General features: G+C 41.5%; 1 protein-coding gene across 6 annotated transcripts in view; it reads right to left on the bottom strand.

Moving 5' to 3' along the window:
- NHSL1 (NHS like 1) overlaps positions 1-26,877 on the bottom strand; it is a 255,714-nt gene that overhangs the window by 21,200 nt on the left and 207,637 nt on the right. For all 6 annotated transcript variants that reach the window (XM_029911028.1, XM_029911030.1, XM_029911029.1 and 3 more), the window contains exons 3-4: positions 17,497-17,624; positions 5,935-6,127 (exon numbers count right to left, since the gene is read on the bottom strand). In XM_029911028.1, the coding sequence (XP_029766888.1) occupies positions 5,935-6,127; positions 17,497-17,624 (321 nt within the window). The remainder of the gene's footprint in view (positions 1-5,934; positions 6,128-17,496; positions 17,625-26,877) is intronic.

Below are 26,877 nucleotides of genomic sequence, written 5' to 3'. Positions count from 1 at the left end.
GTGTATGGTGTATGATATTTTGACTCCTTAGCCCTAGTTCAAATCTGACTGAAGCAAGTGCCATTCCACTAAAGTCATCAGGTTTGAATCTGGCCCCCTATGTGTTTTTGGGGGGGGGGGGGGGGGGGAGGATAGCAAATTTGATTGCTCCCTGAAAATGAAAGACTAACACTGTTCACTTAGGAACAGACATTGTGATGGCAGGACTAATGCTAGCTTCCTCATGCAGCTCCATCGATGCATCTAAACCTTGACCTGCAATATTTTTTTTTCAGTCTGAGCATTCTGAGCATGATTTAGTTGGAAATTGGTCCTGCTTTGAGCAGGGGGTTGGACTAGATGACCTCCTGAGGTCCCTTCCAACCCTGATATTCTATGATTCTGATTCTCAAGCAAACATTGCCAAAGCAACGGTATCCAATTTGTAGTTATTTCATGATGTGGGTAAACATCCATGGTAACCAGGGTGAGACCAAACTAATTTTCCTTGTGATCTCAGCTATATTTCAATCCCAATCTCCGTAAATGAAAGGCCAAAAGTATTAATAAACTGTAATATTGGTTACTATCAAACCTTTATAAATGGAACATTCATAAATGGACTACTACAGAATGAAGAACTCGTGTCTATCAGAGTGCATTACTGGAGAAAGCCTTATAGTGACCATATACTGTATCATAATGGGACCCAGCAGCAGCACCCCTCCGGTTAAGGTTGAGCAGATTTTCTTTAGAAACTCACTTTTTAGGGGTTCACAACTTGGCCATTTTAATTCCCACTAAGATCAAATATGGCTTCTGAATTATCAGCCAAGTTAATTCCCCCCCCTAAAATTAGATCACAGTGCTCAAACTTTTTTTTTTTTTTTTTTAATTTAAAAAGCCCACAAATAATTTTGTTTTAAAAACTGAGATGCTGTACACACTTGAGCATGTGTATTCTCTTTCCGCCTTCTAAGTTTTTCTTTAGTAGTTTAAAAAAATCAATGGCCAAATTTGGAACCTCTGAAAAGTGACTACTGCACGTACACAGTAGCTAACGTACTTCTCATACATCTTTCTCCTGGTTTCCTTCACATCATTGTGTGTCATACAGGTAGCGCTGAAAATACCATAATTTCTACAACACTTTACATTTCAAAAGATTGTGTGCAGACACCTGAACACACAGGACTAATAATTGTAGCAGTTCCATTCATCATATACAAAGGTTATGACTAAATGTTAATGGATCGTTGTGTCCCAATGCATAGCATTCTTGATAACCAAAATCTTTGCAACTGTAACAGTGCATCAATGTCATCTCAATTTTCAGTGTTCTACTAATTAAAGTAAGACCATATTTAAGTGGGGGGAGGGGGGGGATTTATTTAAATATGGCTTTAAATACGGTCATATTTAAAGTAAGGGGCATTCCCCCAGGATCTATGAGAGAGAGGCCCCAAAACATTGTGGCAGAATGTCTACTTTTAGAGGACAATACTACTACTCTAATAGTATGTCTACACTGCAATCAGGTGGTGTTATAGCAGCACATATAGCCATACCCAAGCTACCTCATTAAAAATAGCAGGGTAGCCATGGCAGCATGGATTAGCCACTCAAGGACATACACAAGTCCTGGGCAGGCTTGTTGAGTGGCTAGCTCATGCCACCATGGTAACACTGCCATTTTTAGCAAGCTAGCTCATGTATGGCAATCACATGTCCTGACTGGAGTATAGACATACCCTGCAGGTATGTCTACACAGCAAACAAACACCTGGGACTGCCCTGGATCAGCGGACTGGGGCTGCAAAAATCCTGTATAGACGTTCGGGCTCAGGCTGGAGCCCAAGCTCTGGGACCCTGTCGGGGGTGGGTGGGTCCCAGAGCCCAGGCTCCAGCCTGAGCCCGAACATCTACACTGTAATTTTACAGCCCCGCAACCGAAGCCCCATGAGCCTGAGTCAGCTGACCCAGGCCAGCCGTCATAGGCGCCGACTCCATGGTGGCTGCAGCAGCCCCCCTACCAGAACCTCCCCGTTCCCCCAGTTCCTTCTGCCCGCTGGCGGGCCCTGCCGATCAGCACCTCCCCCTCCCTCCCAGCACTTACCGCCTGCCACGGATCAACTGTTTCGCAGCGTCAGGAGGTGCTGGGGGGGAGGAGCGAGAGCGCAGCGCGCTCGGGGGATAGGCTGGAACTGGGCGGGGAAAAGGCGGGATGGGGCAGAGTGGGGGCTGGGCCTGGGCGGAGCTGGGGGGGGCACCCCCCGGCCGATTAGAAACTCAGTGCCTATGCCAGCCGTGGCTGTGCTGTGGGTCTTTTATTCCAGACATATTCATAGACATACCCTAAATGTTATGAGATGCTGGGACCCTTACTGCTTGAAGGTTCAGGATCATTTGTTAATCCAGCCTCCAGATGAATAACTAACACTTCTACTCACATTATGATAGGTCCAAACAGCTGGATGGAACTATCAATAGAAGGTTTTTTTTTGTTTCTTCAAAAATTTCTTCTTCCATTTGAAAAAACAAAAACAATTGCACACAAGACAGTGTGTTCTGAGGAAATTAGAATGCAAAACAAAAAGACCAAAAAAAATATAATCACAAATCCTCCAGAAAAAAATAAAATTTTAATTGTAATTTAAGATAATTCAAACAAGGAAATCCTCTGCTGATTAACAATGCCACTCCATCCTCATTTGCCTTATTCTGCCTTTGATTTTGCAGCATGGATTATGCAACACGTGAAAGTCACTATGTTAATTATGGATCCAATCCCACAACCATTACTCATGCAATCAGTCTTTGGTTTAATTGGGACTACTCATGTGAGTAAAGGCAGTAAGAAAAGGCCCAAATTTATATTGATTTGTATGGATGAAAAATGTTAAGGACAATGAAGAATGTTAAGGACAAAGAGGCCGCATTAACAAATCAAGGGCTTGTCTACACTTACCGGGGGATCGACGAGTGACGATCGATGCATCGACCACAGATCGCTCTCCTGTCGACTCCTGTACTCCACCAGATCGAGAAGAGTAGGGGGAGTCGAAGGCAGAGCGTCTCCCATTGACATTGCGTAGTGTGGACCCCGCGGTAAGTAGATCTAAGCTACATCGATTTGAGTTACGCTATTCACGTAACTCAAATTACGTAGCTTAGACCGAATTTCCCCTATAGTGTAGACAAGACCTAAGTTAAACTAATCAAATCAGGATGTTTCAGTCTTATTTTGACCTCTGTTTGAGGCTAAAATACGTATTTATCAGGGTCTAATAAAAAATCTAAAAATATTCATTTTTGGTTTTAAGGGTTTATAATAAAGGTCCTTCGACGGCCTCACTGAAGTCTATGTGTCTTACTTGTTAATTCATGGGACACAAGGTCAACAGGACCTAAGCGCATGCTTAGCTGCTTTGCAGAATCAGACCCTTGCTCTTCATTTTCACCCTTGCTTATCCTACCCATCACCACCAGATACTTTTATAGCTGGAAAATAGTCCTAGAAAACCCACTGCAGCAAGACACCACTATATATCTCTTGATTAAAATGTAGAACGTGCTGTAAAAGCACTTGCTGGCCACCACCTCATCACTAAAAAATGGAGCAAAATCACTTGTGGAACAAGCTCAGCCCCTGTTTACCCTAAAGATAGAATCCATTTCCAAACCTGGATGTCTAGTCAGCAGTTTGTCAGCCTAATGCAGTAACCATGCATCTTCAGACCAGCCACCAGATTTGTAATACTAATGTGTTAATTGCAATCTGTCCTACTGAAGAGCTAAACTGCCAGAACACCGCCATGTGGTGCACACCCCAGTAAGAGGCCTTGTAGCTTATTCATTATTAATGCACTTTCAGAAATGCTTTCAATTTCCAAAAGCCACTTCTTGGGTTAATATTTTATTTCAGTCAAATAGTAATGAATAGGGATTTCTGTCCCACTTCTGTGCAAACAACATAAAAGTCACAAGTTATTAAAAAATTACAAGCAAAGGAACAAAAGCTGCTATGTATGTTGCACAGCATGGCTTAAAGAGTGGCACAGAACAAAGTTTTCATTCTGCATTTTTCCCCGCCCCCATATAAGTAAATTTAACATAGGAAATGTATAGAACAACGTTACGCTGGGGGAAGAATGAAGTTTTTTGAAACCTGTATTAGACTGCAACAAAGGATAGATCCCCTTCATTACAACACTCAATTCATTATTTTTTAAGTAGCACAGTAATAATTTCAGAGACCAGGAAACCTTATGGTTCATGTAGAGTAGTTTACATACCTAACAGTAATTTTGCTTTCCTCTAATCGCTTTCATAGCACCTTACTATCACTTATATAAAAGGAATAGAGTGCAAAACAAGCACTTCAAAGAAAGCAAGGTTTGTTACACAACTTGATGAAATTACAAGGACAATTTGTACAGATTCATTAACATTTCCAATACTGTATAGCTAAATTAAACCCATGGCAGTTACTTGATCTCTTATCTTTTTACTCCCCCTCCCCCATCCCCTTCTTTCCATCTGCTTGTCTCCACTGTACATTTGCAGTACACAGAGGTCATTACTGTGAACTGCAGATTACTCAATTTATAAGTATGTTGTGCTCCTGCTGTCACAATATCTAAGCCATGCTCAGACTTATTGATTACGGCAGATAATCCATTGTTCCCATAACACCACCTTCTGCACCTGTGTATCCTATATTTCCAAGATAATGCCAATTGGTCTGCAATACTTTAGTGTTGTATTTGTTTATGCTGTTAATTAGAAACATTTCATTATTTTCTTGTGTCTTCTTTTAATGTCCATGACATTTTCTCTTGATTTGCAGATTTCTTTGTAGTGTTCATTATTGGCCTGAAGTTGTATAGCATTGTAAAATTTCACCAATGGAAACATTCAGCATTAATTCTATGCAGTTCTTTCACAAAAATATATTAATAAAAAAGTATGTGTATTAAATAGTTATTAGTAATCAAACAGGAGAGATGAACGCCTCATCTTAATAAATTATTAAACAAAATCAAATATGACATGCTGTTGATTACAATAGAATGGTAAGCTTGGAGTCAAATGGAAGCCATGTGAGGTTTGAAATAAGTCAGATACTGAATATCTTCCTGTTTCTGGCATCTAAACATAAACACACATACCCTGAACAACCTATAATATACAATCTTTATAATATTCAGACACAAGGAAGAATTAAGTGATGATTTAATCTTTCATGAAAGTTCTAATTTGGGATACACCAAAAAAGTTTTCTGGGTCTAACTGGTTTTCAGCAGTGTAACTTCCATAGTCTTAAATGGGAATTATGTAGCTAAAATCACCCACAACATTTTTTACATTTAGGGTCAAGATATTACTGATGCTACAGAAGTATGTAATACATATATACAAAAGGAAATTTCCTCCCAAGAGCCATAAATATAAGCAGCCCAACAACTCTTTTTATATCCTCACCCATATTCTTTCCCTGTAAGCCTCTTGCCATCAGTAATAAATGGTTAGATATATATTCCAAATTTTGAAACTCTCCCGCTTTGGGGGACAGAAATCTTTTGATAATTTCCCTTCCATAAATTCTTAAGATAAAATCCTGAAAATCATTGCCAGTACTAAAGCAGATGATTTTCCATTACAAATTTTCATTGTAGTCCATTGCAAAATGTAATTGATATAAATTTTCCCATTAGATCTCATCAATTTTTATTCTGTTTCAAGACCATGCTGTTGGTTTCCTTCATTAAATTAAGTGTCTGACTAGGGTTCACAAACCACTGTTTTGAAATAAAGGTGCAGTAACTAGTATTTATTTCAGGTGATGTCACTAAATCATGTGCTTCAGGTAACAAAGAAACAACATTGACTAGGGTTCATCTTTTGCCCCCCTGCCCACAGGCATGCTAAATACCACTGAAATGAAAAGCCTACCAGTTACATTAATAGGAACCACATCTGTTTGGACCGCTTGTGCTTGCTGTCGCATTTTCTCCTCTGGTGTTGGCAATGGAAGTGACTTGGTCCAGTTAGTTTGGGTGTTGATATCAGAACATTCATTTGAAACTGGTGTTCTAGTTCTCTTGATGCTAATAAGCTTTTCTTCTTCTGGGGAAGGGACTGAGCACTACAAAAAGAAATGTATACAACAGTATGAATTTCTTATAAGAAAAAAATGTCAAGCCAAATTGTGATAACCTTACTGACAATGAACAGTACTTGACACTGCAAGCAGTCTCATTGCAGCCAGCAGGACTACTCATGGAGCGAGATACTACTCAGCAAGAGTAAGGATATCACAGCCTGCCCATAAAAAGTATGATCTATTTTTTTAAATGAAAACTTGTTATTTATCCAACAAAACTGCTCAGAGTATATGTTAAAGTAGCATGAGAAATGATCTTGAGCATGGCAAATGATAAAGTTATTTATTAACTCTATTCCATTTTGTAGTTGTTAACTTCCATGTTCACCTCCTTGTATGCCTCTCTCAGCAATGTGCTAGCAAGGGACATCAGAACTGAGCATCTGTTTACCTAGTTTTGATGTGCACAGTTTTAGCAAGAAGCCTGTTATGAAGAGGCAGTTTTTTATGCAGCTCAGTGAAGCAAAGAACTAAAATAAAGCACAGGAGAGAAACCCTGACCCACCTCAGTGATGAGGAAAAGGGTATACATTGATAATACCAAGGAACAAAAACAATTAAGTTAACCACCATTGAATTTTACTAGGAAATCTAATTATTACCACACTATCACAGGATTTGCATACCTTATAAAGTCATTCCTTATTAAAGGACCATGCTTCGCATCCATGCCGCTATTTGGGGGAGGTGGGAGGGGAACAACAAAGCTTGCATAGTATTTTCATCCAAAATTACTGTGCCAAAAAAAGGCTTTCGTCTGAGTGACATTTGTTTAGTGGTACTATCATTTGTTATACTACATGAGCCAAATTCTGGGGTCACGGGTGGTGGAGAGGGGAGGAACGTAAGTGTTAAGAGAAGCTGTGGTGTTGGTGGGTCTTCCCTCTCTCTGACTACCATGCTCCAAGACCCTCCATCTTACATCTCTACTGACATCTGTGCTTCCGGATCATCAACCTGGGATGGTGTGCTAGGTGAAGTTACCCATTCAGTCCCTTTGTCATTCTGCCAGGTAAGAACAACGCCTTATCAGGGAGGCATTATCAAAAACTCGCTCTTCAATGAGTTATCCGATCACTGCCTCCCACTGCTGTCATTCATTCCTCATAGCTTGACTGTCATATATGGAGGTGGAATCTGTGACCCTCTGTAGGTGCTTTGCAGCCACTACTTATGCGCCAGGTGCTGAGGATTTGGGGAGATGTCTGTACAACATATATATTTATATATGGATTTGGGGAGATGTCTGTACAATATATATATATATTTTAACAGAGATTTAAAAAATTGTACTCTCTTAAAAAGTACAGTAGTATAAAAGTGGTGTAGGCAGCTGTTGTGCTGTAACCATTGCTTAATACATGGATCACAATCATCTCACTGTCATGTTGTACTCCCACTGTTTGTTGTATCCGATTCCCCATCACCACCACCACTTAGACTGTACGCCCTTCGGGGCGGGGGCTACCTTTTTATGATTTGTTTGTACAGTGCCTAGTACAATGCGGCTAGGGCCTCTCGATGGAAATGATAAATGACACTAATAATACTGTATTTGCATGATATGGGAATATGCTTTGAAGTGTAGGATTTTCTTTATATTTCTCTATTGAATACTATATTGATGATCCTGGTGTATTATCTGATCTGTGGACACTTCCATTCATATTTTAGAGGGGCCAAAAACCAACAGTCTTAATAAGTTCATTAAGGGCTTGTCTACCCTTACTGGAGGATGGACGCTACAGTGATCGATGCATCGGTGGTAGATTTAGTGGGTCTTGTGAAGACCCACTAAATCAACTGCTGATCACTCTCCTGTTGACTCCTGTACTCCACCTGATCAAGAAGAGTAAGGGAAGTCATAGAATCATAGAATATCAAGGTTGGAAGGGACCTCAGGAGGTCATCTAGTCTAACCCCCTGCTCAAAGCAGGACCAATTCCCAACTAAATCATCCCAGTCAGGGCTTTGTCAAGCCTGATCTTAAAAACCTCTAAGGAAGGAGATTCCACCACCTCCCTAGGTAACCCATTCCAGTGCTTCACCATCCTCCTAGTGAAAAAGTTTTTCCTAATATCCAACCTAAACCTCCCCCACTGCAACTTGAGACCATTACTCCTTGTTCTGTCATCTGGTACCACTGAGAACAGTCTAGATCCATCCACTTTGGAACCCCCTTTCAGGTAGTTGAAAGCAGCTATCAAATCCCCCCTCAATCTTCTCTTCTGCAGACTAAACAATCCCAGTTCCCTCAGCCTCTCCTCATAAGTCATGTGCTCCAGCCACCTAATCATTTTTGTTGCTCTCCGCTGGACTCTTTCCAATTTTTCCACATCCTTCTTGTAGTATGGGGCCCAAAACTGGACACAGTACTCCAGATGAGGCCTCATCAATGTCGAATAGAGGGGAATGATCACGTCCCTTGATCTGCTGGCAATGCCCCTACTTATACAGCCCAAAATGCGGTTAGCCTTCTTGGCAACAAGGGCACACTGTTGACTCATATCCAGCTTCTCGTCCACTGTAACCCCTAGGTCCTTTTCTGTAGAACTGCTTCCTAGCCATTCGGTCCCTAGTCTGTAAGAGTGAATGGGATTCTTCCGTCCTAAGTGCAGGACTCTGCACTTGTCCTTGTTGAACCTCATCAGGTTTCTTTTGGCTCAATCCTCTAATTTGTCTAGGTCCCTCTGTATTCTATCCCCACCCTCCAGCGTATCTATCACTCCTCCCAGTTTAGTGTCAACGTCACGTAGTGTGGGCCCCGAGGTAAGTAGATCTAAGCTACGTCGATTTGAGTTACACTATTCACGTAACTCAAATTGCGTAGCTTAGATCGACTTTTCCCTTTAATGTAGACAAAGCCTAAGTATAGTTTAGGGACCCAATCTTGCACAAAGCTCCATGGGCAGATCCTTGTGGCTATGCTCCACTGAAGCCAATGGCAATCACTTCAAGCAGAGAACTGAGGTCTAAATTTCTTTAAAAAATCTCAACCCTCAACAGATTTTTTCCCACCACTGAATCTTTTAACAAAACTGCATGAGTTAAGCAATGGAGAAAAACTAACAAACACTATCACATAAGGAATGGCAGCTTGTATTCCATGTTTCAGCCCAATTTGATTAAAAAAAATATAGCTGTGGTATAATGAGTTTCTAATGAAAATGGCAAATGACCCTGAACTGTATGTGGTGTTAACCTGTATTGTTACAGTACAATAGAACAGAAAGAAAAAATAGTGTGTGTGTTTGTTTCAATGGGGTAGTCAGAATCTGTTTGATGATGAGTAACATTATTTCCATCCAGAGGTTTCTCTCTCTCCTTGGTTCATGTGCCAAGGGACATATTTGAAGCACAGTTTTGCCCTTTGTATGTGATGATAAGCTCCAGTAACCTACTTTTCCTCTGGTTGCTTGATACTGTCAGAATCAATAACTGTCACTAGGTCTCAGCTGTCATCAGGCAATCACCAGGGGCTGCTCCAATATGACAAGTGACAGAGATATTCAGTTAAGAAGCTCGCCTTCTCTTTCAAGGAAATTACTCCGACAAACAGGGCACAGACAATATTTTTCTTTTAAATGAAGCTGTTGTACAGTGGAGTGATCAGATGGAGGGGAAACAACGGCATCTAGACGGAGAAAACACTATGTGGAATCCTGATTATCCAAAGATCTGGGGCAATTGCCTACATTTTTCAGAAAAATCAGGATTCAGAAAATTAAGGGGGGGAGGGGGGGAATGAATTGACCAGCCAAATGAGCAAACAAATATACAGGTGAAGATCCTTGTGAAAAGTGATTCAAAGCACTATTTGTGCTGACTGCAGCTAAAATGCTGTTTTGATGGAAGCTGCTCTTTCAAGCTAGAGGACGCATTTGTATTTCTGTTAAAAGGGAATTTTGGAAATTTGGTGCTTAAGGGGGTGGGGTGGGAAGTCAGGCTCCAACTACAGATGATTTTTCCCCCATTATGCTGGCTTCTTGAAGCACACAACTTCCCCTTCTTCCTATTCCTGCTCCCAGGATACTAACAGTGGTAGTGGTAGGTATTATTTGTTTACACTTTTCCACATCAGTGTACTGAAAAGGCATGACATTTACAAAGCTGTGCACAAGCTCACCTGCTGGGAAACAGCAGCCTGGGTTCGTTTGCATTGAAATGGTTCATTTCTAAATTGGCCGATTATGGGAGATACAGATTTCTTGCCAAATATGGAAGTAGGCTCTTTTAAATATTTCAAGGTCACCTACTTTTCTAGGCTAGTGCACACAGCCTTGTACGTAGATTAGATGAGTGACCGTTCTAACTGCAGGAATATCTTTTATCAAATAAGGCACATTACATCACAGTGGTAGTGCAAGGGGCAATACTACGAGATTATACTGGCCATATAGCACATCAGTACAGCCATAAACAGAGTATTTCTGAAACAACAGAAAGCAACTTTCCCATTTTAAAATTGTAAAAATTCTAAAAATTCTCTGCTTCATACTAGCTTTTCTTTTGGACCAATAGGGCCAAATTTCAAAGTATGGCTTCTAATTTGTAGGCACATATCTTTGCATGAGCTGCTTGAATGCTCAGTTTTTTTGTTGCACTTGCAAAGGATGAACTTGGACCATATACAATTTTTCATTGATGTGCGCAATGGATATTATAGAAAAAAATCTGAATTAAAACAGAGGTTGAAGTGAGATCTTCCCCTTGGAAAATTTGGCCTACGGGGAAATAGACTCAGCAAGGCTGTTTCCTCTAAACTCTTCATCATTTTGTTGGGATTCTGTCCCTCAGTGTTCCCATTACCTATAAAATGGTTTCTCTTCCTTAGAAGATTTATACTATTTGCTTCAAGGACCTTAACTGGCAACTGACTCTAGGCTGATTATTTCACAGCATGTTCTGCCTAAATTCCCTGTTTACTCCTAATAGAGCCAGACTGCCCCAAAGGTTTCTAGAAGGTCACCTGGAAGTCCTGTCTTCTCAGATGACAAATTAAACCTCTAGAAACTTGCCCTTACATTAAAAAAACCTTGAAATGTCTAACCATGCCATTCACCCTGCAACCATTTCTATGAATAAAACTCCTTTAAACAGATAAGAAAAACTGAGAACTAAGGTCTATGCAGAGCTTTGGATAAGAACAGAATAGCTTTCTATTCATGTATCTCATTGTCCTGTTTGCAGTTTCTTCTCCAGGCAAATACTAGTTTGATGGCTTCAAGTGCTATTCTGTTAAAAAACACACACACACACACACACACACACACACACACACACACCAAACACCTTTACATTTCTATCCTGGTCAATCCACAGTTTGTGTAACTACTCCATTTAGTGTGTGCACTCCAATCTGTTTTGGATCACTGCTACGTTCACTATGAATTTGCATTCAATTACATTAAATTTGTCATCTACTGGTCCAGCAATCCTCAAATCCCTCTGAATCTGGGAGAATCCTCATTATTGATTATATATTTACCATTTTCACTCTCACTTACCAACTTTGCTATTGGTATCTCAATCATTCACTTCCTATTATAAACAACATCTGAAACCTAACCGCCTCTCTGTTGCAAAGCAAGGTGGCTGGAACTTCTTTTTAGGTACAGTTAGTATTTCTTACATTATTTATCTCAAGATGGACAACCTGGACAGACTTATCTCCAGTTTTCTTGACTAATTCAACCCCTTAGCCTTTGCCCCAGAACTCTTATCACTCACTGTCTTGTTAAAGGGAGCATTTTTTTTGTGAGTAGAAATGACTTAGCTACAAAGAAACCATCAAGTCTTCTAGTATCTTCATCTCCTTCTCTTTCCTCTGTTGCTACAGTGCTTCTTTACTTATTTCTCTGTGTATTAGAATTCTACCATTTGAACAATCTTTTGAAGAAAATGGGTGGGATTTTCAAAAGTGCCAAGTGATTTAGAGGCATATGTCCCTTAACTTTCAATAGGACGTATGCCTCTGAATCACTCTGGTCTTTTGAAACTCCATTCCAACATACACATGAGCTTTCCTTTTGGACAGTGCCCTTCTGTTAATCTCTTCACTATATTATCTCCTCAGTGTCTTACTGTTTCCTAGACAGTGCCCCTTATGACATTTTATTTCTGCTATGGAGATACAACAACATCACAACTGCCAGCCTGTCACATCCTTGGGGTATTAAGAAGCAGGAAGCAATATAATGCAGGATCTCTGGCTCGCAAAGCAGTACAGGCCTCTCTCATCCTGTATACTCTGAAGGAAATTTCATCAATGAAGATCAATATTGTTACAAGAGCCAATTCAGCAAGTCCAGAGCTCCCACAACTCACATCAATGTAGGGTTTTCAAAGGGGCCTAAGGCAGCTAGGCACCCAGTTCTTTGAGACTCCTTGGAAAATCCCAGCTTCAAATCTCAATTCCCATGTGTAAATACTATTAATAAATTTCTTTCCACCTATGATTTGGACCCCAACTGCTGCAGAATGCTGAAAAGAAAAGAGAACCAACAGCTCTGATGAGCGAAGTGACAAATATGTATTTTCTTCCCCATTAACAAGCGTGAAGTACTTTTTTCTACCCGTTTGTTGAAATAAAGGCACAGTGTGATGCATCTCTGAGGCCATGTACTCTGTGCAATCGGCATTCCTTATTGTCAAATCATGCTTGTCCAAATCACGATATTTGAAAGCTTTTGATCACTAATAGAACCAGATGATTGTCATCAAATAGCCATTAAATAAAACATACTGCTCATCCCAGAAGTTTAAAGAGAAGCGAGTGTTAACAGGTTTGCAAAGGCGATGAAAATGTGTTAGTTTAGCAAGTAAACAAAGGATCTGTGCTGCAAACAACTGAGCTAATGCCAAAAAAAGGCACGACTGGATTTAACATTACTTTTGTTGGTGGTTGTTTTTGTTTGTTTTTACAAAGAAAACAGCAGCAAGTGAGGAACAAAGAATAAAAGCACAGTAAGATTCCAGATATGCTAATGCTACAGTAACATCAAGCTGCAACTAGGACAGCTGGATGCTTCCATTGTGGCTAGGTACCTTGAGGCTCCATGGAACCAAGGAACAGCAGGCGCTAATGCAAGACTGAGATATGCAGTCTAACAGACTAGACTGTTGAGTGAGAGAAAAAGAAAGAAAGAAAGAGAATGAGTGAAAAAGAGAATGAATGAGAAAAAAACATGTAAAAAGACAAACATATTTAAATTATATAGTATAACACACTTTCAGAAAGCGAGGTGGAATTAGCAAAAACAATGAGGAGTCCTTGTGGCATCTTAGAGACTAACAAATTTATTTGGGCATGACTCCTCGTTGGTTTTGCTGATACAGACTAACAGGCGGAGTCAGTGACTGAAGTAACACCTTCTTATTTCTAAATCTTTGTTACTAGGAAATCAGATAAGCACAGGCCACCAAAGGTACTGAGAGTGATGGTCTTCTTTTACAAAAAGAGAATCAGTAAGACCAATCAAGTCTTTACTATTGAGATTTAAAATACAAAGGGACAAATTCATCCTTAATGAACTCCACTTAAGCCTTGTCTACACTGCCATTTTACAGCACGGAAACTTTCTCGCTCAGGGGTGTGAAAAAACACCTCTCTGAGCACTGCAAGTTTCAGCACTGTAAAGTGACAGTAAAAAGAACAGGAGTACTTGTGGCACCTTAGAGACTAACAAATTTATTAGAGCATAAGCTTTCGTGGGCTACAACCCAAGTGACAGTGTAGACAGTGCACCAGCACGCTGGTAGCTACTCCCCTCGTGGGGGTGGGTTTTTTACAGCACTGGGAGTTACACAAGGAAACAATTTAGTTCATATTGTGTGTACTGTAATTTAGAAGACTTTCCATGAGAAAAAAAGGGCAGTTTAAATATTTTGTAGTATACGAACTCTCTTTAGGAAAACCATACTTATTTATTCAGTCTCTCATTTTTTTAAAAAATGGATAAACTCGCCTATACATCCCTGACAGTTCACTGGAATAGTCACCTGGAATACCAGACACTCTGTCAGTCCAAACCTTTCCTAAGCAGACAGTGTAGTGTTTTTTGATGTGAACATCATCCTCTGGTGACTTAGCTGAGAGAACTATATTTACAGCTGTTCCATGATTTCATGTCAACTGTATAGAAAATAAAGAATTATCCAGCTACATCACCTAGTCTCCCAGAAATGTTTAGAGAGCATGGAAACTTCAGATAAGTCCATGCTCTATAATATAGTTTTCCTGAAGCAAAAATGGAATAATGCCAATTTAGGGGAAAGTTTCCAAACAGTAAATGAGAATTCATTGATCCATTCACTATTCTATTACTCTCCAATTACAACACTGAAATATGTCCTTCCTCTGGTCTGCCTGTTAAACGTTTGCTTTGATTGCTTTTGATAAACAGCAGATATCATTAGAAAGCTTTCATGAAGAGGGGATGTTTTTGCTGTTTGAATCAGTCTTGCTGCAATATGGAAGAATTCTGAGCTCAAATCCAGACTGTTGCTTGAGTACTTTTCTAACCCCATAAGTGAAAACTTATGGGCTCAAGTCCCAGTTACAGCTACATTCTTAGAAGCCTTTGATTTTTTTACCAATGGGATTAAACTTCAATTTTAGAGAATGGTTTTTGAGAGGTGGTAATTCAAACAAAGTAAAATTCTAAAATATCACGTTAAAGTTAAAAAAAAAAGTTGCTACAGATGCAAAGAAGAACATGAACCATTGAAACTCTACAGTATGAAGGGAGAGCCACACTGCAATTTTGCTAATGGGTAAAAATCCTACTAAGTTTTAAGCTAGAGTGAGAGCTAATGGTGCTCAGTTAATTAGTGCCACTAAAAACTGTGTCAACCTTGCATCTGTCCATCCTCCTTCACACTAAATCATGCTTTGAGTAACGCAGATTAATAGGAAGTTGTTTTAATTTGAAATAGAAATGCTATTCACTCAAGGAAGTGTAATCATTTATAGTTAAACATTTCAGAATACATAGACTAACTGAACAAAATATTAGCAATTCCTTTATTAATAATTTTAAAACAACATACCACAGAAACCTTAAGGATGACAGTGTTTAGTCTCTAAGCAGAATTATCCATGGCAATTAGTCCTTAGTAGGTCTGCTCACCTATAAACAACCTTAATGTTACATCATACCTCACTAATTTTACAAATGCAGTTCTGTGGACTATTTATCTATAAGGACCACAATACTAACTTGGGCAACCAGATACTTAAAATAGCTTAAACACACATACAATTTTACACACACACAGCAACAGCTATGAACATATGTAGTCAATACTTTTTTTTAATAAAAAGCACATATTATATTATGACTTCTAGTGATTTCAATAGGTCTTTGCAGGTTATCATTGTAATATTCTTACTGCCATACTGCATACACAATGGGTTTAAATGAGATGTTACAATGGATACTGTTAAAGCACAGCAAGAATAGTTGAAGTTTCTACAAAGCCACAGCCCTGTCACTGATGTGAGGCAATGTGGACAAAGGAAGTGGGAAAACTATATGATATTATCAGTCACTTTATATTGAATTCAAAGGACCTGCAGACCTCACAGTGTAGACACAATTTATATATAGACACACATACACAAACACATGGTATAATGTTAGTATTAAACAAGCAAAAAGAGAAACTAAACTACAATAAAGATAAGGCTGTGATACGAACTGACAAAAGAATGCCAGGTTATTGCTGGGCAGGCAATATTTTGTACCAAGATATCACAGGATACAATAACTTGGATACCAAGTGCGCGCCAACACTTACGCACAATGGGATGAGTTAAGGACAGGTTACCATTTCGCAGAATTTTCTAGCTTTTATACAGTTAACTCAGAACTTTAATATTAATGCAACATAGTGTTTCTGTAGCTGAAATGACCAAAAATCACATGAAGACTAAAAAAACATCTTAATACTATGACTAAACTGTCCCTTCCATCACCCTTCGTTTGTTTCAGTAATTTCCAGGTTCTGAGACAATTGCCCAGTGTTGCTGAGCTGAGACAGGGAACATAATACGAAGCAAACTGGCATGCAGTGAGCCAAACCAGTATCAATGTGAGATCTTTCATTCCCTTGGAATTCATTACAGAGAGATGGGATACATTAGGACAAAACTTCTGAGTACTGAAATGACATAATCACATTAGACCAGGGTATGAAGTCTGTGTACTCGTTGTTGTGTGAACACAGTCATGTTGTGTACCTGGGTTAATGGCCCCACCTGATACTTGATCTTAAAAAGATTAGTAAAAACTAACATGACCCTATTTCAAAACAGCTGCCATTGTTAATACATAAGATACACCTTCTCCCTGGAACATTACCAAGCCATTCACACTGTCATCCTTGTATTACACCAATGGGAACTTTATTTATATATAGATACATATAGTTAGAGCTAGGATTTTCAAAGAGCCTAAGGAAGTTAGGTGCTAATAAAAGTTGGGCATCTAACTCCCTTAAACTCCTTTATAAATCTCAGCCTATATAAATAATATGAAGAGCAGATTTTATAGTCCACTTAATGCATTCTTCCCAATCTCCTGCCTCCTTACTAGGGCTGTCAATTAATCGTAGCTAACGCAAGCCATTAACACAAAACAAATTAACGAGATAAAAAAACAGCTATGATTAATCACAGTTTTAATAGCACTGTTAAACAATAATAGAATACCAATTTAATATAACAACAAATATATTTTGGATGTTTTTCTACATTTTCAAATATACTGATTTCAATTACAACACAGAATACAAAGTATGCAGTTCTCACTTCATATTCTTATTTTTGATTAGAAATATTTGCACTGTAAAAAAAGAAAAGAAATATTATTTTTCAATTCACTTCACACAAGTACTGTAGTGCTATCTCTTTATTGTGTAAGTGCAACTTACAAATGTAGAATTTTAGAGCCTACAAGTCCACTCAGTCCTACTTCTTGTTCAGTCAATCACTAAGACAAACAAGTTTGTTTACATTTACAGGAGATAATGCTGCCTGCTTTTTATTTACAATTTCACCTGTAAGTAAGAACAGGCGTGAGAAGGGAAAACAGGCATGGCACTTTTGTAGCCAGCATTGCAAGTTATTTATGTGCCAGATATTAGATAATGTTTTCACCCCTCAGCCAAAAGGCCATATGCCCCTTCATGCTTCAACCACCATTCCAGAGGACATGCTTCCATGCTGAATTTAAATTGGTATTCTATATTGTTTAACAGTGCAATTAAAACTGCGAATAATTGCAACTATTTTTTTAATTTCGCAATTGTGTATTTTTTTTTAATCATTTGACAGCCCTATTCCTTACCTTTCGTTCAATTTCTTCATAATCATCTTGGTAATTTCCATAGGCTGCACTGGAAGAAGAAGAGAAGGTTGGACCCTGAGAGTAATATTGAGAACTTCGATAGCCATCCCTCCGCAGCTTGTCACATTCTGCACATGGGAGGGGAAGAAACGAAAAAAAAGAAGAAAGATAACATTTTATTCCCATTCTCTTACTTGTATCCAGTGTCTAGTTTAAGAAAGGCACAGGGATCAGTGTTAGATCAATTTATTTTTACCTCTCTAAGGCCTGGTCCACACTAACCCCCCAATTCGAACTAAGGTACGCAAATTCAGCTACGTTAATAACGTAGCTGAATTCGACATACCTTAGTTCGAACTTACCGCGGTTCAGACGTGGTCCACACGCGGCAGGCAGGCTCCCCGTCGACTCCGCGGTACTCCTCTCGCTGAGCTGGAGTACCGCAGTCGACGGCGAGCACTTCCTGGTTCGACTTATCGCATCCAGACCAGACGCGATAAGTCGAACCCGGAACTTCGATCCCCAGCCGCCAAACTAGCGGCTGGGTGTAGACCAGCCCTAAGCATAAAACTCACTTGATATAAATGTATGTAGTATAAAGCTTGATACATATAAGTCTAATTGTAACTAAGCATTTTGATTCCTGTGTAATGTAAAGTACAATAACAACTGATCCTTATCGGTCTGTAGTCATCCCTAATCTTTTTTTCTGGCCAGTTTCTAATATGAATTATAACACTAGACTGCAGACATTATACAGGTTTCAGAGTAGCAGCCATGTTAGTCTGTATCCGCAAAAAGAACAGGAGTACTTGTGGCACCTTAGAGACTAACAAATTTATTAGAGCATAAGCTTCTTCGGAAGTGGGCTGTAGCCCACGAAAGCTTATGCTCTAATGAATTTGTTAGTCTCTAAGGTGCCACAAGTACTCCTGTTCTTTTTGCAGACATTATACATACATTCTATTTTTAATTAAGTATGCACAGATAGTAATTACACATGTACATCAGTTCATACATACATACATCTACTGATAGCATATTACAAAGGCCAATACCTATTAATTTTTTACTGTACAGCAAATCTAAAAAGAAAATACATAATATTTACTGAAAGTATGGTGATGGACACTTCTACAGTACATTCCATTGTTGAACTGATAATAGGATACTATTTTGAAGTTCTATACCTATAGGTATAGGATAGATATAATTTATTTCAGGTGACAGGATCTCTAGAAATACTTTAAATAAGAGGGAAAGCGAGAAAGAGAAAAAAAATTTAAGTGTGGTCTGGCTCAGTGTCTTGACAGATGGCAGCGTACTACAGTATGGGAGATGAAAGTGTGCTAGCAACAGTGAGGGTCTCATTTGCCAGGCTGGTAGACCTCCATAATGTGCCCTACACTTGGAGGGAGGATATTGCTCACTACTCAAGCACCATCTGCTAAGTGGCTTTGGCACTGACCATTCATCTAGCCTCCCAGCCTGGGGAAGACGCAACCATTACAGTGTTTTTAGAAAGAGAGGCAGGAGTGCAAATTATAGGGATCCTTAGAACCTCAGGTCAGCCTTTGTCAGGCCACGTGGGAAGAGTGTAAAGTGAAGAGTCTTTCATGTAGAGGAGGAATATAGAGTAAAATTGAGGGAGGGATAAAAAAAAACAACCCAAATTGGCCAAAATTCCAGTATCACTTCATTTCCCTGAATAAAATTTCTGTAGCTGTGTTCCTGTCTGTACTTTTCTTAATTTATATTCAGCGTGATCGTGCTCAAGATTAACAGATGCTGGAGCATAAGGAAAAATTAAATGTTCAAGATGCGACGACCAAACTGATCTGCCGAGTCAAACTGTGAGTTTTACATTTCCAGAGACTGAAATCTGAATCTGTTGCGAGATTAGCAAAGCACAAATAAAAATAAGTATTTATTACACCTCTACCTAAGTAACTGAAATGTCTCCTGTACAGTGTACATTGTCATGATGCAAACAGCTTTTGTCATTACTTACTGGAGAAGAGATGTTTTGAGAATTAACAGTTTTGTGCCTGCTTCACTCCTTACTGTTTGACCTCTTTGTGTGTGTGTGTGTGTGTGTGTGCGCGCGTGCGTGCGTGTGAGCGTGCGTGTGAGAGAGAGAGAGAGAGAGAGTTTATGTGCGTGTACATATATATAAAAATAAAAATTTCCATTTTTTCTGAATTGAGGGCACCTTTTAAGGAGCAATTTTGCTTGGCGAATCATTAAATGGAGTTACAACTTGCAATGAGAGAATAATTTGGCTTTGTTTTACTGTTTATTCAGAAGGTTCTCAAATCTTATACTCTACAAACTAGGTTTCCCCCACTGATTCCTCTACTGTTTTCAACAAGACATCCATAAAGTAGTTTGTGGATAGCAAGGAATACCATACTCTAAGACAGCCTCCAAAACAAAAATCCCTTTTACTGAATACAGGCATCTAATTCTATGAGACAAAGCCTGTTTTAAATTGCAATGTTTTTAATGGAATGCAATACCAAGTTTCACAATTAACTTAGGGGTGAGGGGAGAACAGGATTATGGCACATGATCTTCCCTGCCCCATGAACCTCATGAATGCATCATATTACAAGGCCACATATCTGGTTCAAGGTCTGGTGTTCTTGCTGTGAAGTCGCACAATTGTCTTGGTTTCTAAATCATGGCTTTGTACAATAAAGACAGGGTATTGTGTTTAGTGGGTCCTTCTGCTAGTATGTTCCAATCTGTCCTCAAGAGCAGTTACTTTTTACCTCACTGTCACTAAACCGGGAACACCTAAGATGAAGAAGACACATATGTAGAATGATACTGCAAAAGACAACAGACCCCCAATATTACCCCCTAAAAAAATGAAGGTGCAGCTTTTAAAGATAAATTGCAAAGTAAAATAAAGAAGGTATGTGGGCTGTAGTTGTTGTGAGTGTAACAGATGGCAGTTTCCTGCAATGTCCTAGTTAAACATTATTGAATTAAGTTTAAGTATTTTAGGAGTACACTGTATTAAAAATGTAATTGTTTATGCATAATTGAGGGATTGTATGTAATCTCATGAGGCGGGGGACCACCGCCCTCCAGGAACTAAGAATAGTGGGGAGGTGGTTAGACAAATTCACTCAGGTTGAAACACGTCTAGAGAGCTACCACCACCTGGAGAGATGCTCAAATATACTGGTTCAAACTGGATTTCCTAGGGACTAACGGAGAAAGAAAGGATTTTTGGTTAACTAGTCTGAGTAAAAACTGACTCAGGACCTTCTCTCTGATCCAGCAAATGGACAGGACCTCTAGTCCAAGGGGGGCCCCAAACCTTAGGGAAGTGTTGGAAAGACTAATCACCAACCAGAGCCATAAGAATGGCTATATTGGGTCAGACCAAGGGTCCATCTAGCCAAGTATCCGGTCTTCCAACAGTGGCCATGGCAGATGCTTCAGAGGGAATGAACAGAACAGGACGATTATCAAGTGACCCATCCCCTGTCATCCAGTCCCAGCTTCTAGCAGTCAGAGGTTTAGGGATACCCGGAGCATGGGGTTGCCTCCCTGACCATCTTGGCTAATAGCTACTGATGGACCTATCCTCCATGAACTTATCTCATTCTTTTCTGAATCTAGTTATAGTTTTGGCATTCACAACATCCCTTGGCAATGAGTCCATGTTAGAGTTAGGCTGTGATCTCTGATAAGCTTATTAGCATGTGTGTAGGTTCTTTTATTGTTTGTAATACATTTTCTCTGTAATGCTTTTATCTTAAGAATAAAAGTGCTCGCTTAGAGGGAACTGTGTGGTAACTTCTAACCATTGGCAATTACATTGTGTACCATCTCTGAAGAGGGAAGTACAGCAAGCCTGCTTAGCCAGTCTGTCTTTTGCTGGGAATATCATAGCATAGTGATCAGACTGTGCATCATGGAAATACCGTGGTCGGGGTGGGGGTGATGGTTGAGGAGTCTCAAGTTTCGAGTGGGTAGCCCTTGCTAGACCATGAAGAGCAAATACAGCTTCAGTTGCCCTGAACTGTGACAATTCGTTTTTAGTCTTTGTATGATTTATAAGTAGAGCTGGCCAAAATTCTTCACATGGAACAATTTCCTGTTAAAAAGTGGTTTAATCAAAATCAGACTTTTCCACAGATAAATGCTGATTTTGACATAATTTTTGATTTTCTGAACAGGAGAATCTAATGAAAAATATCCTTTTGACATGTTGAATTGTGGTGTTGAAATTTCCCATATTGACATATCCAATTAGATACTTTTCAGAATTTTCCATTTCACAAAAATTTTCTATATTTTGCCTTTTTGTTCCATTTTGCAATGGAATGTAATTTCAAGATCTTGACACTTCTTGTGAAAGGAAAACTCAACATTTCAAATAAGTCTATTTATAAGGAAAAACTAAAAGGTTATTTTGGGGGTTGGGTGGGGGGGGGGAGGAGAAGGACGATTTTTTTTTTTTTAAAGGCTTTGGAAATTCAAGTTTTTCTATGCCTGAAGACTCGATGGATGTCTGGAGAACTAGCACATTTATAACATCAGAAATTATTATTATTAAATTTCTGGGTGGCCAGGAATGTGGTAGGTGCCTCACAAAACAAGTAAAACTTAGTCACTTCCCTGAAAAGTGTACAGCATGACACAAGTAAGGTCCACAAACAGCCAAGGGAGAAGGTGTGACAAGGAGAGGATGTCCAAAAGTGGTTACTCAGTAGGCCACATACACTTCTTGATGAGACTGTTACTTGGATTTTTGTTCCTTTCCTCTCATCACTTTTTGTAAGCTTTGCAGCAGCTGTGAGTATTTATGTGGGATTTGAATGCAACAAGAGAAGTGGCTTGGTAAATAAATGGAAACAGGGAATTCCAAACATAGAATGCAATGTGGGAAGAGGCATAGAGAAGCCTGTGAGAGAAGGAACCAAGGATAATATTGCTGTCAGAGTACAGAGGGCTGGGGAAGCTGCAAATGAAGACCAGTTCAGAGATGAAGGCAGGACTATACAAAGTTGAACCTTGAAGATGAAGACAAAAGAGGAGGTTACTTATCTATAACCGGAGGTTCTTCGAGATGTGTGGCCCTGTCTGTATTCCACATGTAAGCGCGTATGTGCACCATGCACCTAATCCAGAAGTGTTTCCTAGCAGTGTCCATTGACCCACACGTAGGATAGTGCATCTCCTTGTGCTCGCACTCGAGGATATAAGATGTAGTGCAGGTTGATGCTGCACCAGTTTCCCCTTATATGACTGCATACTCTAATCCAAATCAGAGGGAGGGAGGGCAGATAGTGGAATATAGATAGAACTCAAAGAACCTCCAGTTACAGGTAAGTAACCTCCTCTTCTTCTTGGTCCCTATGTGTATTCCACATGTGAGTGACTTGCGAGCAGTGGTCAGCACAGAGGTGGGTGCGAGGATGCAGTATGGCCCATGGTCGCATCCACTGCTGCCGCATGCATTATGGCATAGTGTGCCCTAAGTGTGTGGACAGAGCACCATGTTGTGGCCCGGCAGATGTCCTGCTATGGCACATCCACTACTGAGGCTGAGGAGGTGGCCTACACCCATGTAGAATGGGCTGTTACTCTGTCGGGAGAAGGGAGGTTGGAGCATTTGTAGCACTCAAGGATGCACCCTGAGACCCATTTAGATACCTGTTGGGGAGAGAGGGCCTGTCCCTTTAACTGTTCAGCAATGTCAATGAAAAGACTCGGCGACTTCTGAAAGGGACCCGTGGAGGTAGAACACCAATACGCATTGAGGGAGTGCAGAGCCCTGACAGCGGGGGAGGTGTGTGGTTTCAGATGGAACACAGGCAAGTGGATGGATTGACTGAGATGAAATTCTGACATTACCTTAGGAAGGAATTTGGAGTGTAGACTTAAGGAGACCTTGTCTTGTGAAATACCATGGGGGAGAGGAGAAGAGGGGCTGTCATCGAGGCTCATCTGGCCGAGGTGATGGCAATGAAGAATGCCACTTTCCTAGATAGGTGGGTCAGAGAGCATGTCACCATGAGTTCAGAGTGTGGTCTGCTGAGGGTGGAGAGAACAGCGTTAAGGTCCATGGAGGTTTAGGCTTCACAACCTGTGGAAACGTGTTAAGCAAGCCCCTCATGAAGCACATAGTGGTAAGGGAGTGTAAAGACAGAGGTGTCATCCACTGGCAGGAGAAAGGCACTAAGTGCTGCCAGATGTACTTGAATAGAGTTGAGACTCTGGACCCATTGTTTTGAGGGCGAGAAGGTAGTTGAGGATGGTCATTGTGTCCCCCAAAGTGGTGGTGGCGGCAATGGGCACACTCTATGAAGCATCTCCACTTAGCGTGGTAGCAGGTTCTGGTGGATTCCCTCCTGCTTTGGGTGAGGATCTACCAAATCAGGGCAGAGCATGCATGGTCTACACTTGACACACATCCAAATACCAGGCTGGGAGGTGAAGAATGTCCAGATTGGGATGGCACTGTCTGCCCCGATCTTGGGTAAGGAGATCCTGGAGTGTGTAGAGACAGACTGATGGTTGGGTGGAGACCCTCAGGAGGTCGGTGAACCAGAACTGCCGGGGCCAATAGGGCGCTATGAGGATGTCAGTGGCCCTGTCCCGGTGAATCTTGTGAAGAACCTGTGACAGAAAGGGAACGGGAGGAAAGGCATGGCGAAGGTCACCAGTCCAGGAGAGGAGGAAAGTGTCACCTCAAGAGCCCTTGCCTAGAGCTCCTCTAGAGCAAAAGAGGCAAAGAGTTACCAGCAGGGCATGCCACACAGTGCAAAGAGGTCATTTAGCATGGCATCGTGTATCGAGCCATTGTACATCATTGGGGTATAGAGTTCTGCTGACGACTAGGCAGGTGGGAGGGCGATGAGGTGGGAAGGAGAGGAACTCTATGGAGTATCTGTGGTGGATGATCTCCAGTGCCCAACTGTCCATGGTGATTTTGCCCCAATTGTGGGTGAATAGGACAAGACGGCCTCTGAAGATGATGCGGTGCTTGGCACTGAAGGAGGTTCACTGCTCTTGACCCAAGTGTCAAAACTGGCCCTGGGCCTGTGGTTGGGAAAAGGTCGAGGAGGCGGTCATAGTGGAGGTGGGGAAACGAGGCCTCCGAAAGCGCTGTTGCCAAAGTGGGAGCTTTTCCGGGCACTGGTAGTACGCTGGGTAAGAGGAATGTGGCCACAGGAAAAAGGGTTGTTTCTGGTGTCTGTGTCTGGGGGACAGAGTGTAGAGGCCAAGGGAACACCTTGAAGAGATTGGTCTCATCGAAAGGGAGGTCGCTGATTGTATTTTGGACCTCCCTAGGGAAGCTGGAAGATTGGAGCCACGAGTTCCTGCGCATGACTGTGCTGGTGGCTAGTGACCGAAAGGCAGTGTTGGCTGCGTCCACTACTCCCTGGAGGGCCACTTTGGTTACCAGTCCCCTTTGTCCACCAGCATCTGGAACCACTCCTGGAGTTCTAGCAGAAGCTTGTTCTTGAACTCTGCTAGCCTGTCGTAGCTGTTAAAATCATACTTGGCTAGCAGAGCCTGGTAGTTTGCAACACGGAACTGCAGTCCCGCGGATGAAAAGACCTTCCTGCCCATCAGGTCCATCATCCCCTTTAACCAGCACAAAGTACCCCCTCTCTGCTCTCTTGGGTGTTGGTGCACCTGAGGCTGGCATGTGCCACACTGCACGGGCTGGCTCCCTGATTGGGAATGCCACCGTGGAGAAGCCCTAAGCACTGCAGTAATTAAAAAAAGTTCTTGGAGTTATAACTTTGTAAACTCCCACGGTTAGCAAGGGAATCACTAAATGAAGATGAACAGACAAAAAAAAGTAGAGTAGAGCCAATTCTAATTCTTGAAACCAGAAACTCCCAATCAAAGCTGATGATCAAAACTGTAGCTATACCTGTGTGCTTATTTATAGGCTCATCCACCATCTTTCTAGTGCTGATCCTTGTTTCTCTTCTTGTATTAGTAATATTTACAGCTTCAAGGCCCTACCTACACTACAAAAATAAACTGTTTAAAAATTATTGTGGTTGAAGGTGTTATAACATGGTTTATTCTTGCATGTGTGAACGGGGGGGGGGGGGGGGTTGAGTTACAACCCCTGTCAGAGAGATATGCTTTATCCAAGGTTGTTACTGTGATGGTTTTGTTTGTTTTGTTCACACAGACAGGGTTTATTTATTTAATTAATTATTTTTTAAACTGTGATGGTAGAAATATGGTCAGAAACCTCTGAAAGACTCACAGGTCATTTTTACATATGTAAAAAAAGATTAGGTGTGTTTCTGGGAGGTACATTACTGAAGGAAATGTTTTTAAGCAGTCAATGGTGCTATATATAAGACTGCAATTTAGTCACGGAATCCGTGACTTCCACAGACCTCCGTGACTTCAGCCAGCGCCAGTTGGGAGCTGCAGGGTCTGCTGCCACCTGCGGAGGCAGGAAGCTGTGGGGTACCCTTGCCGCCTGGCAGGCAAACCCCCGCTGCCCCCGGCCGCCCCAGGCAGCAAGGGGGACCCCCCGCTGCTCAGAGTTGCCAGCAGAGGGGGCCCCTGGAGCTCCAAGCCCCTACAGGTGGTGGGGGCCCCTACAGGTGGTGGGGGCCCCTACAGGTGGTGGGGGCCCCTGGAGCTCCCAGCCCACCAGCAGCTGCCCAGGCTCCCCATTTTGTCATGGATATTTTTAGTAAAAGTCAGGGACAGGCCATGGACTTCCGTGAATTTTTCATTATTGCCCGTGACTTTTACTAAAAATAGGGTTACCATCCGTCCGTATTTCCCCGGACATGTCCGGCTTTTGCGTCTCTAAATAGCCGTCCGGGAAGAATTGGCAACAAGGTTAAAATGTCTGGATTTTTTTTCTCCCTTGCCTCCCTCACTCCCTTCCATGCAGAGTGCAGCTGCTGATTGGGCGGCTGGGCCAATTCAACTGCTCCCATTGGTCTCCAGCAGCCAGAGCCCTCCCCTGCTCCCCCCTCCCTCTGTCTGCAGCCCTGTGTAACACACAAACCAACCCACCGGGCAGCGTGTTTTGCAAACACTAGGGTTACCATATTTCAGCAAGCAAAAAAGAGGACGGGAGGAGCCCCGCCCCGTCCTGCCCTAGCCCCGCCCCTGCCCCTCCCACTTCCCCCCTCAGAACCCCCAACCCTCCCCCCGCTCCTTGTCCCCTGACTGCCCCCCCCCGGGACCCCTGCCCCTAACTGCCCCCCAGGACTCCACCCCCTACCTAAGCCTCCCTGCCTCTTGTCCCCTGACTGCCCCCTCCTGAGACCCTCCCCCCATCCTAACTGGCCCCCTAGGACCCTACCCCCTACCTGTACCCTGACTGCCCCAACCCTTATCCACACCCCCACCCCCAGACAGACC

Source organism: Terrapene carolina, unplaced genomic scaffold (assembly GCF_002925995.2).
Source record: "Terrapene carolina triunguis isolate 2854851 unplaced genomic scaffold, T_m_triunguis-2.0 Scaffold85, whole genome shotgun sequence".
Lineage (NCBI taxonomy): Eukaryota > Metazoa > Chordata > Testudines > Emydidae > Terrapene > Terrapene triunguis.
This window is presented reverse-complemented; position numbering and strand designations above follow the sequence as displayed.